This window comes from Eurosta solidaginis, chromosome 3, assembly GCF_040869045.1.
Source record: "Eurosta solidaginis isolate ZX-2024a chromosome 3, ASM4086904v1, whole genome shotgun sequence".
Lineage (NCBI taxonomy): Eukaryota > Metazoa > Arthropoda > Insecta > Diptera > Tephritidae > Eurosta > Eurosta solidaginis.
Window position 1 is genome coordinate 151,735,748 of NC_090321.1, and position 13,375 is coordinate 151,749,122.

Here is a 13,375-nt window from a genome sequence, read left to right on the forward strand (position 1 = left end):
AAAATTAAAAAAATATGACTTAACTAAGTTAAGTCGAGTTGGTGAAACCGGGCCTATGTTTCGGAAGCCATAACTCGAAGAAAAATTTGTTCAGAATATAACCATATGTATATGTATTATTGCGCAGCCTTGTAATACTATTAAACACACAAAACAAACAACTACAGCATTTCAAGTGTACAGCTGGGTATGTAATGTTCGGTTTCACCCGAACTTAGACTTCCTTACTTGGTTTTATTACATTTTTCTCGGGATTCAAGGGGTTGATAAGCGCAATAAAAGTTTTATATTTCAGAGCTTCCGGGGCCCAAACGGGCACCTCACCTCCGCGAGGGGAATCCTTTTACAACTTTGAATGCATCATACACATATTTATCGCCGGCTCTGGCGACCCCAAGATCCTCAAGGCGCTAAGGGGGTGGGGGACGGCCTAGAAGGTTTAATGTGGTTATATTAATCGTTCCCGAGATGGTCGGGCTAGTACCTTAATGGTGCTTTGCTTCCGGAACGTACCGGATCTATATATGACAAAGGACCATCAACATCGATAACACTCCCCAAAACCTTCTGTGGTGTCTTTATCGTGAACACAACTACGACATTATATTTCCCAAATTTTCTATGAACACACTGAATGTAAATATTGCGTTTAGTTTGAAGCTCCTCATATAAACATAAGTCTGAAAGTAGCAAAAAAATAGTTGAATGCTTAACACTATCATGTTTTTGGCGATAGTGTTGCCGCATTTCGAAAACTTAAAATAATTTGTTTTCTTGTAACGACGCCTTAAACTCAATCACACCACATCAAACATACATCAGCTGATCAGATGCTAATTGACCGAACTCGCTCGCACGGGCGAATGCAACCCGGCGCGAGCGTGGCTTGGCCATTATAAACTGACAGCTGAAAGAAGTAAGAACATTTTGCGAATGGAGAAATTATAATTTATATTTAATAAAATTTTGGAAAATAAACCAAATAATAAAAGTAAAGAAAAGTTGGATCAAGTTGCGCTTGACTAACTTGAAATTCAAGAAAAGGCTATTTCATTATTTGTGCCTATCGGAGGCCAGAAGTTTTCACGGCAATCTGTGAGTGAGTATGGTACATGGCGACCGTGACAGGACGGGCCACACCGCGTTAGTGCACAAAATGGCGGATTTGCCTTTACGTACATACATTTTGAAATGCGATTAATTTGGCGAAAAATAAACCAAATTCGCAACAATTTTTTTTCAACGTCATGTCTTCGCACATTTATACATTTGAAATGCGGTTAATTTGGCGAAAAATAAACCAAGTTTGCAAACATCATGTCTTCGCACATTTATATGTATTCGTTTCACCTGAAAAAATTTTCTCATATGGATACGGCTACAACGCAGATTGCATTCACATCAACCAACGAGTTTCAACATCTTCGTAATCTATACACTGAATCTTCATCTGTAACGCTGGTACAGCAACGTGTATGTATTTATATGTATAATAGAAGAACCGGCAGACGTTGTCCTGTCCTAAATTTGGCCTATCTGCATACATTTTAATAAGCTTTTTCCGTCTGACTCTGCCCTCCCCCCTCTTCACTTTTTCCTAATCCTTTTATTCACTCCTCCCTCCGTCTTTTTCGCTTCATCTATCTCCATCTTCGTCTCATTCTATCTCTTTCTCAATCTCCTTCTCTTCTCTCAATTTTTTCTCATTCTTCTGCATCCCTTATTGCCTGTCCCAGAAGGTGGTATGTATTTTATTCCAGTCTCAGTCCCAGTCCCATTCCGAGTCTCAGTCCCATTCCTAGTCCTAATCCCAGTCCCAGTCCGTCTCTGGATAATATATTACTCTGTACTATAGCACTCATCAACAGCTTTCATTTGATACCCATATCGTATACACTGTCTAGGCATTTACTGGCCCATGTTTTGCCCTATATCTCAAGACCCTAGTCACCCAGGAGTATGAAAATTACCCTCTAATAAAGCACTCATCAACAGCTTTCATTTGATATCAATGTTCTATAAACACATTCTAGGGGTACCCGGGTCCACTTTTTGGCCTATAGCTAGAGACCCTAGTCACCCAGGGATATGAAAATTACCCTCTTCTACTAAAGCACTCATCAACAGCTTTCATTTGGTATCCATATTCTATACACACATTCTAGGGGTACCCAGGTCCACGTTTTGGCCTATAGCTAGAGACCCTAGTCACCCAGGGATATGAAAATTACCCTCTTCTACTAAAGCACTCATCAACAGCTTTCATTTTATATCCATATTCTATAAACACACTCCAGGGGTACCCGGGCCCACGTTTTGGCCTATATCTCGAGACCCTAGTCACCCATCCTATATTTCAAGTTAGATCAAACTACACCCGGGGTGCAAAACAAATTCAAAATCGGTTCAGTAGTTTAGGAGTCCATTGGCCTCAATTGGGTGACACGTGTTTTTTATATATTAAGATAAGAAATTATTATTTACATATGTACGTGCATTTCTAAATTCAAATATTTTCATGAATTTAAAAAAAAAAATTATATATGGCATATTTGTCATACATATATTATAAATTTCAACGCATTCATTGTGTTTTACATAACATGTGGACAGCCTCTTTTGCGAAAAATTCTTGAATCATGCACAGATCCTGGCCATCGAGCTACAATATCCAATATATTCGTTTTGCTGTCGAATATTGTCCTCACATTGAAAGAAAAAAACCCTTTTCTATTTCGAAAGACTTCACCATCATCACCACCTGTATATAAATTAATGTTGTTGTTGTAGCAGTGCTTCGCACCATCCAATAGGTGCGACCGATCACAAATTGTCATCAATGTCCTCTAACGGGAATCCAAGGAAACTTACTGTTTCAACAGGGGTGGACCCTAATGAGAGGGTTGTTAAAGGCGTTGGTTCCAAGAGGGGAGCAGAAGACGGGGGCGGGTGCTGATGCTCGCCATTGCATGAGTGGAAGCGGCCGTATGAGCTGGTGGCGCCGTGGGGCGTGGCTTGTTGAGCAGCTGAGCTGCTGGAAGGTAGTGAGGGGCGCTGAGGCGTAGACTACGGGGCGCCCTTAGGATTCAATACCTTCCCGGAGCAGGAGAGTATGGCGCAGTCCCGATGCAGGTAACAATCTATATGAGGGGTCGACTGCTAATACGCGTCCAAAAATATCGAAAGAGGTGTCAAACGACGCGTCTTGACATCAGCATTAATAATTCGAAGGCGGAAAATAAAAATTTTAACTCGGTCAAAAAATATTAACGAAAACCCGAAAAATGACCCGCTGTTACCTCCGAAACCGGGGGTGAGATCCATCGTATTTTTGCGCAGACCACCTTTGCTTATAAAAAATTACCCTGGGTGGGTCCAACACCGGTTTGGAGACCAAAACTATATCCGCGCAAAACACTTATGTTCACAATTTTTTTTGTGGGTACGACAACATTACAACAACCACATGAAAATCCGAGTGTATTTCTGCCATGAAAAGCTCTCAGTGAAAACTCATCTGCCTCGCAGATGCCGTTCGGGGTCGGCATAAAACAAGTAGGTCCCGTCCCGCCAATTTGTAGGAAAAACTAAAAAGGAGCACGATGCAAAAGATGACCTCTCTGCAACTAAAAATGTGAGTCTTCTATAGGATACAGTTTCACTTTTTGTTGTGAAAAACAGAAAAAAAATCATTTCAGTTGAAATAATTATTAATTATTAACTTTTCTCTTAAGCTATTATTTATGATAACTTCACACAAAAAAATTTTGTGCAGTGTTAACACTTTTCAGAGCAAAATCAAAACTAAAAAACAAGTAAGAAGGTCTAAGTTCGGGTGAAACCAAACATTACATACCCAGCTGTGCAATTGAAACGCTGAAGTAGGAGTGGCTTTCAGGCACTTTTGTTCATTTGCAAAGCAAATATAATATCTTTAACGGCTTTTGATGTACGGCTTTTTAATCTTCCAAATTTTCTTCTTCTAAATGTGGGTTTTGCCATGCCCATATACCAATCTTTTTGGGAATTTATGTTTTGCGTCATAAAACAAATCCACCTAGCAAATTTCTCTACCTTGTTATTGAATTATCTCATTTTTCCATTTTTATAAATTTTCAATTTTGAACAAGTGGGCATTTTCTTTAAAAGCAGCCTATGTTTCCAAGCGCTCCTGTTCCGTTTGAAGAAATTTCACAAAATCTGGTCGCAAGGATGCTAGATGGTAGGAAACTAGCGTAATTGCACGTGAGGCACTTGCTTTTTAAACTCCGGAAAGGTCTGCCACAATTTGCTGAAAGGATCCTGAAGCAAAGAACCGGAGTGCGATGAAAAACATTTGATGTGGCTGCATTGCGTTTTTGCTGTAAACGAAGAAGTAATTTAGGGCAACATTTATAAAATACGATGTAAACTTACCGTGCTCCAAGATAAATTTTGTCTTTTATTAAAGAAAAAACAAACCAAGCAGCATCTTTGCAAATACGAAATCGTTCGCGAAAGTCAACATCGTCATAATGAAGAAAAAAGTCAGGACGCTCTTTAATTTTTCTTTTTCGTCGCAGCACGATTACCTGCAGAGCTTCAAAGTCGCAATCACTTTCGCCAGAATCTCGAAGATCCATTAAATTTTTATAAATTTTCCACCGAGAATACAAATAAAATAAGCCACTTCAAAGAAATTGCAGATGTCAACAACAGCGGGGTTGCTATATTTGCATAATGAAATAAGTATAAATAGTGCCATTTAATTCGACTCAAAATTTGTACTACAGCAACACTGTTGAAAGTCGAGTATAAGCCAGCTGACAGGTAGGCTAATTTGCGACTTAGTTAAGCATTGGTGGTGAAACAGAAAAATTAAAAAAATATGACTTAACTAAGTTAAGTCGAGTTGGTGAAACCGGGCCTATGTTTCGGAAGCCATAACTCGAAGAAAAATTTGTTCAGAATATAACCATATGTATATGTATTATTGCGCAGCCTTGTAATACTATTAAACACACAAAACAAACAACTACAGCATTTCAAGTGTACAGCTGGGTATGTAATGTTCGGTTTCACCCGAACTTAGACTTCCTTACTTGGTTTTATTACATTTTTCTCGGGATTCAAGGGGTTGATAAGCGCAATAAAAGTTTTATATTTCAGAGCTTCCGGGGCCCAAACGGGCACCTCACCTCCGCGAGGGGAATCCTTTTACAACTTTGAATGCATCATACACATATTTATCGCCGGCTCTGGCGACCCCAAGATCCTCAAGGCGCTAAGGGGGTGGGGGACGGCCTAGAAGGTTTAATGTGGTTATATTAATCGTTCCCGAGATGGTCGGGCTAGTACCTTAATGGTGCTTTGCTTCCGAAACGTACCGGATCTATATATGACAAAGGACCATCAACATCGATAACACTCCCCAAAACCTGTGGTGTCTTTATCGTGAACACAACTACGACATTATATTTCCCAAATTTTCTATGAACACACTGAATGTAAATATTGCGTTTAGTTTGAAGCTCCTCATATAAACATAAGCCTGAAAGTAGCAAAAAAATAGTTGAATGCTTAACAGTATCATGTTTTTGGCGATAGTGTTGCCGCATTTCGAAAACTTAAAATAATTTGTTTTCTTGTAACGACGCCTTAAACTCAATCACACCACATCAAACATACATCAGCTGATCAGATGCTAATTGACCGAACTCGCTCGCACGGGCGAATGCAACCCGGCGCGAGCGTGGCTTGGCCATTATAAACTGACAGCTGAAAGAAGTAAGAACATTTTGCGAATGGAGAAATTATAAATTATATTTAATAAAAGTTCGGAAAATAAACCAAATAATAAAAGTAAAGAAAAGTTGGATCAAGTTGCGCTTGACTAACTTGAAATTCAAGAAAAGGCTATTTCATTATTTGTGCCTATCGGAGGCCAGAAGTTTTCACGGCAATCTGTGAGTGAGTATGGTACATGGCGACCGTGACAGGACGGGCCACACCGCGTTAGTGCACAAAATGGCGGATTTGCCTTTACGTACATATATTTTGAAATGCGATTAATTTGGCGAAAAGTAAACCAAATTTGCAACAATTTTTTTTCAACATCATGTCTTCGCACATTTATATGTATTCGTTTCACCTGAACAAATTTTCTCATATGGATACGGCTACAACGCAGATTGCATTCACATCAACCAACGAGTTTCAACATCTTCGTAATCTATACACTGAATCTTCATCTGTAACGCTGGTACAGCAACGTGTATGTATTTACGTGTATAATAGAAGAACCGGCAGACGTTGTCCTGTCCTAAATTTGGCCTATCTGCATACATTTTAATAAGCTTTTTCCGTCTGACGCTGCCCTCCGCCCTCTTCACTTTTTCCAAATCCTTTTATTCACTCCTCCCTCCGTCTTTTTCGCTTCATCTATCTCCATCTTCGTCTCATTCTATCTCTTTCTCAATCTCCTTCTCTTCTCTCAATTTTTTCTCATTCTTCTGCATCCCTTATTGCCTGTCCCAGAAGGTGGTATGTATTTTATTCCAGTCCCAGTCCCAGTCCCATTCCGAGTCTCAGTCCCAGTCCTAGTCCTAATCCCAGTCCCAGTCCGTCTCTGGATAATATATTACTCTGTACTATAGCACTCATCAACAGCTTTCATTTGATACCCATATCGTATACACTGTCTAGGCATTTACTGGCCCACGTTTTGCCCTATATCTCGAGACCCTAGTCACCCAGGAGTATGAAAATTACCCTCTAATAAAGCACTCATCAACAGCTTTCATTTGATATCAATGTTCTATAAACACATTCTAGGGGTACCCGGGTCTACGTTTTGGCCTATATCTCGAGACCCTAGTCACCCAGGGGAATGAAAATTACCTTCTACTAAAGCACTCATCAACAGCTTTCATTTGATATCAATGTTCTATAAACACATTCTACGGGTACCCGGGTCCACTTTTTGGCCTATAGCTCGAGACCCTAGTCACCCAGGGATATGAAAATTACCCTCTTCTACTAAAGCACTCATCAACAGCTTTCATTTGGTATCCATATTCTATACACACATTCTAGGGGTACCCAGGTCCACGTTTTGGCCTATATCTCGAGACCCGAGTCACCCAGGGGTATGAAAATTACCATCTACTAAAGCACTCATCAACAGCTTTCATTTGATATCCATATTCTATAAACACACTCTAGGGGTACCCGGGTCCACGTTTTGGCCTATATCTCGAGACCCTAGTCACCCAGGGGAATGAAAATTACCCTCTACTAAAGCACTCATCAACAGCTTTCATTTGATATCAATGTTCTATAAACACATTCTAGGGGTACCCGGGTCCACTTCTTGGCCTATAGCTCGAGACCCTAGTCACCCAGGGATATGAAAATTACCCTCTACTTAAGCACTCATCAACAGCTTTCATTTGGTATCCATATTCTATACACACATTCTAGGGGTACCCAGGTCCACGTTTTGGCCTATATCTCGAGACTCGAGTCACCCAGGGGTATGAAAATTACCATCCACTAAAGCACTCATCAACAGCTTTCATTTGATATCCATATTCTATAAACACACTCTAGGGGTCCCCGGGTCCACGTTTTGGCCTATATCTCGAGACCCTAGCCACCCAGGGGTATGAAAATTACCCTCTGCTAAAGCACTCATCAACAGCTTTAATTTGATATCCATATTCTATAAACACACTCTAGGGGTACCCGGGTCCACGTTTTGGCCTATATCTCGAGACTTTAGTCACCCAGGGGTATGAAAATTACCCTCTACTAAAGCACTCATCAACAGCTTTCATTTTATATCCATATTCTATAAACACACTCCAGGGGTACCCGGGTCCACGTTTTGGCCTATATCTCGAGACCCTAGTCACCCAGGGGAATGAAAGTTACCCTCTACTAAAGCACTCATCAACAGCTTTCATTTGATATCAATTTTCTATAAACACATTCTAGGGGTACCCGGGTCCACTTTTTGGCCTATAGCTCGAGACCCTAGTCACCCAGGGATATGAAAATTACCCTCTTCTACTAAAGCACTCATCAACAGCTTTCATTTGGTATCCATATTCTATACACACATTCTAGGGGTACCCAGGTCCACGTTTTGGCCTATATCTCGAGACCCGAGTCACCCAGGGGTATGAAAATTACCATCTACTAAAGCACTCATCAACAGCTTTCATTTGATATCCATATTCTATAAACACACTCTAGGGGTACCCGGGTACACATTTTGGCCTATATCTCGAGACCCTAGTCACCCAGGGGAATGAAAAATTAGATTTTTTGAATAAAGCGGTGCGTCCGTGATTACCACATTTTGAGACTTACCAATTCATAATGACATACTTTTCATACAAATATACTGCAGTTTCAATTAATTCTTTTAATAAATTGTTAAATATTTTTTTAGCGACCTGTAAATCAGTTCCCTTTTATACAATTTCTTTTTTTCTCTTTCTTTTCCTCAACATTTCAGCTTCAAATATAAATTCAGACATTGAAATAAGTATTTCATAAATTTCATAGTAGTTAAACTAAATTCTTTCGCTATTCTGTTAACTACATACATATGTACAACCTTAGAGATAGGAAGAGAGTTCACAAAACTGCAAATTCAGAATCCGATTTCGATAAATCAGCCTCAAGCTACGAAAGTTTAACTTCATCTTCGACCGAAAAAGTCACCAAACAGGAAAATAAATTATCTTTCTCAACAGATTTTCCAGGCTTCGAAGATTCTTCCAGTACAAATTTAACTTCTAATTTAGATTCAAATCCTAACGATTCAAATAGTGCAAAATTAACTTCAACTTCTTCTATTTTAAAATCAGATCTTAACGATCCAATTAGTACAAACGTTGCCTCACCTTCTTCTAATTCAGCTTCCGACCTTAAGGATCAAATCATGGCAACAATTGAGGAAAAGAAAACTTTCATTAACACATGTGCTAATTCTATTAGAGAAAACTACAGCGGTGATCCTATAGCACTTGAGACTTTTATAGACAAAATTGAATTACTTGAAGAGTTCGCTACTGAAGATTTAACCAGAGAATTTAAACACAACATTTAAATTCTCTGATTTAACTAATACATTTATAGCATTCTTAAAATCAAAACTTTAGGGGAAAGCCCGTGAAACAATAATACAAGTAACTTCAGTTAATGAAATTAAAGTAGCTCTACGTAGTAGAATCAAACCAGACAACTCGAAAGTTGTAGCAGGGAAAATTCCAGCGTTGCACGTTAACAACAACAATTATACAAATTTTGCAAAAAAAGTTGAAGATTTAGCTGACTCACTTGAGCGGTCTCTTATTATTGAAGGGATCACTCAAGCAAAAGCTAATGAAATGGCAGTCGAACAAACGGTTAACGTGTGCCGTTTAAATGCAAAATCCAATTTAGTCAAAACTAGTTTAGCCTCAACGGCATTTACAGATCCGAAAGAAGTGGTAGCAAAACTAATTGTAGAACAAAACAACGAAGTAACAGAGCGTCAGGTTCTAGCTTTTAGATCACGTGGTAACAATACATTCAGAAATTCACGTGGTAGTTATCGTGGTTTTTACCGAAATCACACCTACACTGGTTATAGAAATAATAGTTAATTTTCATACAATAGCGACCGTAACGGTAACAATAGTCAGCGATATCGATATGACAATAGAAATAGATACCAAAATAGTAACAATAGCAATACACGTTCAAACTCAAATTCAAATCCAAATAATAGTAACAATAGAAACAATAATTCATGATCGTCAAACGGTAGAGGTAGAAACGCAAACGAACGCGCTTTAAACCCGAGTGCCCATCAGGAGCGAACACTGAGGGAGGACGAACTAAGCGAGTAAGCGAATTTCCTTCACCAGTAGGCATATACTGTTTAAATTTAAATTATTAAGATTTCATAGAATTACAACTTAACCGGTCACAATTTTGTTCTTTCTTAGTAGACACTCATGCAGATATTTCTTTAATAAAAATATCATGTCTAGACAGTAATATTTCATTAAATACAAACGATATTATCAACATTACCGGTGTCACTTCAAATTCAGTTTCGACTTTAAATTTAAAAATAAAATTACCGCAAATTTTAATTGTTCAAAATTTTCTCTTAATGCTATGTTCAAACAGAAAAATAAATTGAGGCAATATCAATTCAAATTGAGTGGTGTTCATACAACTCAATTTAGCTTACACAATAGTAATTTGATGGCCGGTTGGCTCATCTCTACAGCAACAACATACCTGTGTTCAGAATGTCAAAATGTGCGTGTTGGAATTAGGTGAAAGGAATGGAATGAAAACATAAAACTTTAAAATTTTTGTGTGTTGTAAGATAATGTGTTCAATGTTTTGGTTTCATTTTGAGTTTGCCATCCTCTTTTGACAATTCCTACTCCAGTGAAATGAAAAAAATAATATCAGCTGATGAGATGAGCCAACCATATAGTTGAGCCATGCGCAGCTGACGTTTAAATCTACTCAATAAACACACTTTACAAGGTTTTATTTACAGTTTGAAACAATTTATTACGCAATTTTTTTTAAATTGGCAATTTGTTATTACAATTTATTATATGATAAATTGCGTAATAAATTGCCCAAATGGTATAAATTGCCAATATGGCGTGTGTTTGTACCTAGTATAAACAATCTTTACATGTAGTAAATGAAGAATTTAATATTCCGTCCGATGGCATATTGGGTAAAGATTTTCTGAAAATTAAAAAATGCATTATTAATTATGAAAGGAACAGAATTTCCTTTTGGGTAGCTAATGAAAAAGTGGCGGTACCAATCCTACATGGAACAGAATGCGAAAGTTGTATTATTCCTCCCAGATGTGAAATATTCAGATTTTTTGATTTAGGAGATTCACCTGAGCCACTTTTCGTGGACTCTCAGAAAATTGAAAAGGGTGTTTTCACAGCTAGGTGCATTGTTAATTCCGGTAACCCAATAATTCAAGTCATTAACACCACGGATGATGTCAAGTATGTGAAAAGAAACAGTATTCGGACAGAAAAACTTTCAAACTACAATGCATATACAATTAACAAAACAGAAACAGAAGACAAACGTACGAAAAAACTGACTTCAATTTTAAAAAATCAAATACCTGAACATGCTCATAGTAAATTAATTGACCTTTGCATAGAAGCAACACTTCTGGAAACGCTGGTATCGGGAATATCTTAGTCGTCTACAAGCTCGTCCTAAGTGGTTTCATCGCCTAACCGATATACAAATTGACGACCTAGTTCTTGTAGCCGATGATCGTTGTGCCCCTGGGCAGTGGTGCCTTGGCCGTATTCATGAAGTGCATCCTGGAAAGGATGGAAGAGTGCTGTCGTGTCAATATATACAAACCAAAAACTCATCAAAAGGCCTATTTCGAAAATTTGTCTTCTACCATTGGATGAACTTGAAGGTGGCAGCCCTGAACGACCTAATCTTGATGTGAGTAGAATTAGGTGCGAAGAGATGGAGCCTGCTGATGCAGGCGCTGTGAGTCGGAGCATAGCGGAGTAAACAATACTCGACTAAAACACTCCCAACGATAGGCCGCCCTTCCTCTTATATCTACTTGGATTAAGAACAGTCGTTCTTGGAGGGAAGAATGTTCCGGTATTATTAATCAAACAACTTACAAACAAAGCATGTTTTAGATTTGATCTTGTTAAATCATAATTAATCATTACTATGTAACCTTGTTATAATAGAACGTTTCATTATACATAAGAGAGGCATATGCATAAACCAGTAAAACATCGCAAATAGCTCACGATAATATGTACATAAATATGTACGCTCATTATTCTCTTTGTTTGAACACCGCTTGCTTTGATTAGCGGCTGCAGCTGTTTTATGCATTTGCATCATCAAAAATTTTTGTCTCGTCCATTTGGATTTCAACGGCAAACGACTTTGTAAGGCAAACTAAAATCGTTTATTCAAGCGGTAAGAAATTCTGATGCTATATGTCGGCCACCGTGGTGTGATGGTAGCGTGCTCCGCCTATCACACCGTATGCCCTGGGTTCAACTCCCGGGCAGAGCAACATCAAAATTTTAGAAATAAGATTTTTCAATTAGAAGAAAATTTTTCTAAGCGGGGTCGCCCCTCGGCAGTGTTTGGCAAGCACTCCGGGTGTATTCCTGCCATGAAAAGCTCTCAGTGAAAACTCATCTGCTTTGCAGATGCCGTTCGGAGTCGGCATAAAACATGTAGGTCCCGTCCGGCCAATTTGTAGGGAAAATCAAGAGGAGCACGACGCAAATTGGAAGAGAAGCTCGGCCTTAGATCTCTTCGGAGGTTATCGCGCCTTACATTTATTTTTTATTTGTAAAAGCGGGTAAGCTTATGCTAAAAGTAGTGTTCAAATTATCTATTCATACAAAGTTCAACAATAACTATGTACTTATACTTACACAGTGTAATCACCCGATAAAAGCTTCACGATGACAGTGAACAAAATGAAAACGACACATGCCAAACTTATAAAACTTGCTCGGGCTAATCGGGAAACATTTTTGTACAAGCATAATGGAACAACAACTCCAACGGTAACAAAGAATACTACGCCAAGCCGAACAGCACCCATGGATGTGCCCCATGATGGAAAAAAGCGAACCAATACTTTGGACAAAGTATCCCCAACAACCACATTATACGATATCATAGCTGAAAGTATAGAATAAATCAGTAAGCATGACATGTGAATGTCGTTCTTGAAAAATTAAATTTGTTTAAAGTACTCGCACTTCGTAAAAACCAAGCATAAGCCATTAAACGACACACAGTACGTTAAGTTATTACTGTTCTCATCAATATTATAATATAGTAACTGGTTTGTAGCGAAAAAAGTAGTATTTTTTGGACAATGAGGAAGCACTATTTTTTAAACCCTAGAATCCAGAGCCTGGATCGTTTATTTATTATTGGCAATATCTCCCATTTTTATAGATTTGAATATATTTTCGATAACCTTTTTTTCAAAATAAAACCTTGCAATAAAACTGTTCTAGAAAAGCAGAACATCGGTACAGACAAAGAAAATATACTATTAAACGAGAATCCAGTAGTCAGACTATAAAAAAGGTTGAAATCTGCAGTCAACACCTCCTTTCCATCCAAGAGTCTCATAACACTTTTCAAACAAGTAAGGACGGGACCGCCTTCAGCTGACCAGAAGACCTCATACCTTTCATGATAGAAGTTTCAAAAATGTATTAAATCTGAACTGAGGATTTTATGGGGAGTTTCAAGCTTTTAGCTGTAAAAATGAGGAATAAATGGCGAAAACCCTGTTATGGGAACAATCGGTTGTATCGAA

At 38.4% G+C, this 13,375-nt stretch overlaps 1 protein-coding gene across 3 annotated transcripts in view; it reads right to left on the minus strand.

Moving 5' to 3' along the window:
* The window catches only part of LOC137244369 (putative sodium-coupled neutral amino acid transporter 11), a 506,082-nt gene that overhangs the window by 222,433 nt on the left and 270,274 nt on the right, over positions 1-13,375 (minus strand). For all 3 annotated transcript variants that reach the window (XM_067773289.1, XM_067773290.1, XM_067773288.1), the window contains one exon: positions 12,471-12,723. In XM_067773289.1, coding sequence (XP_067629390.1) covers positions 12,471-12,723 — 253 coding nt within the window. The remainder of the gene's footprint in view (positions 1-12,470; positions 12,724-13,375) is intronic.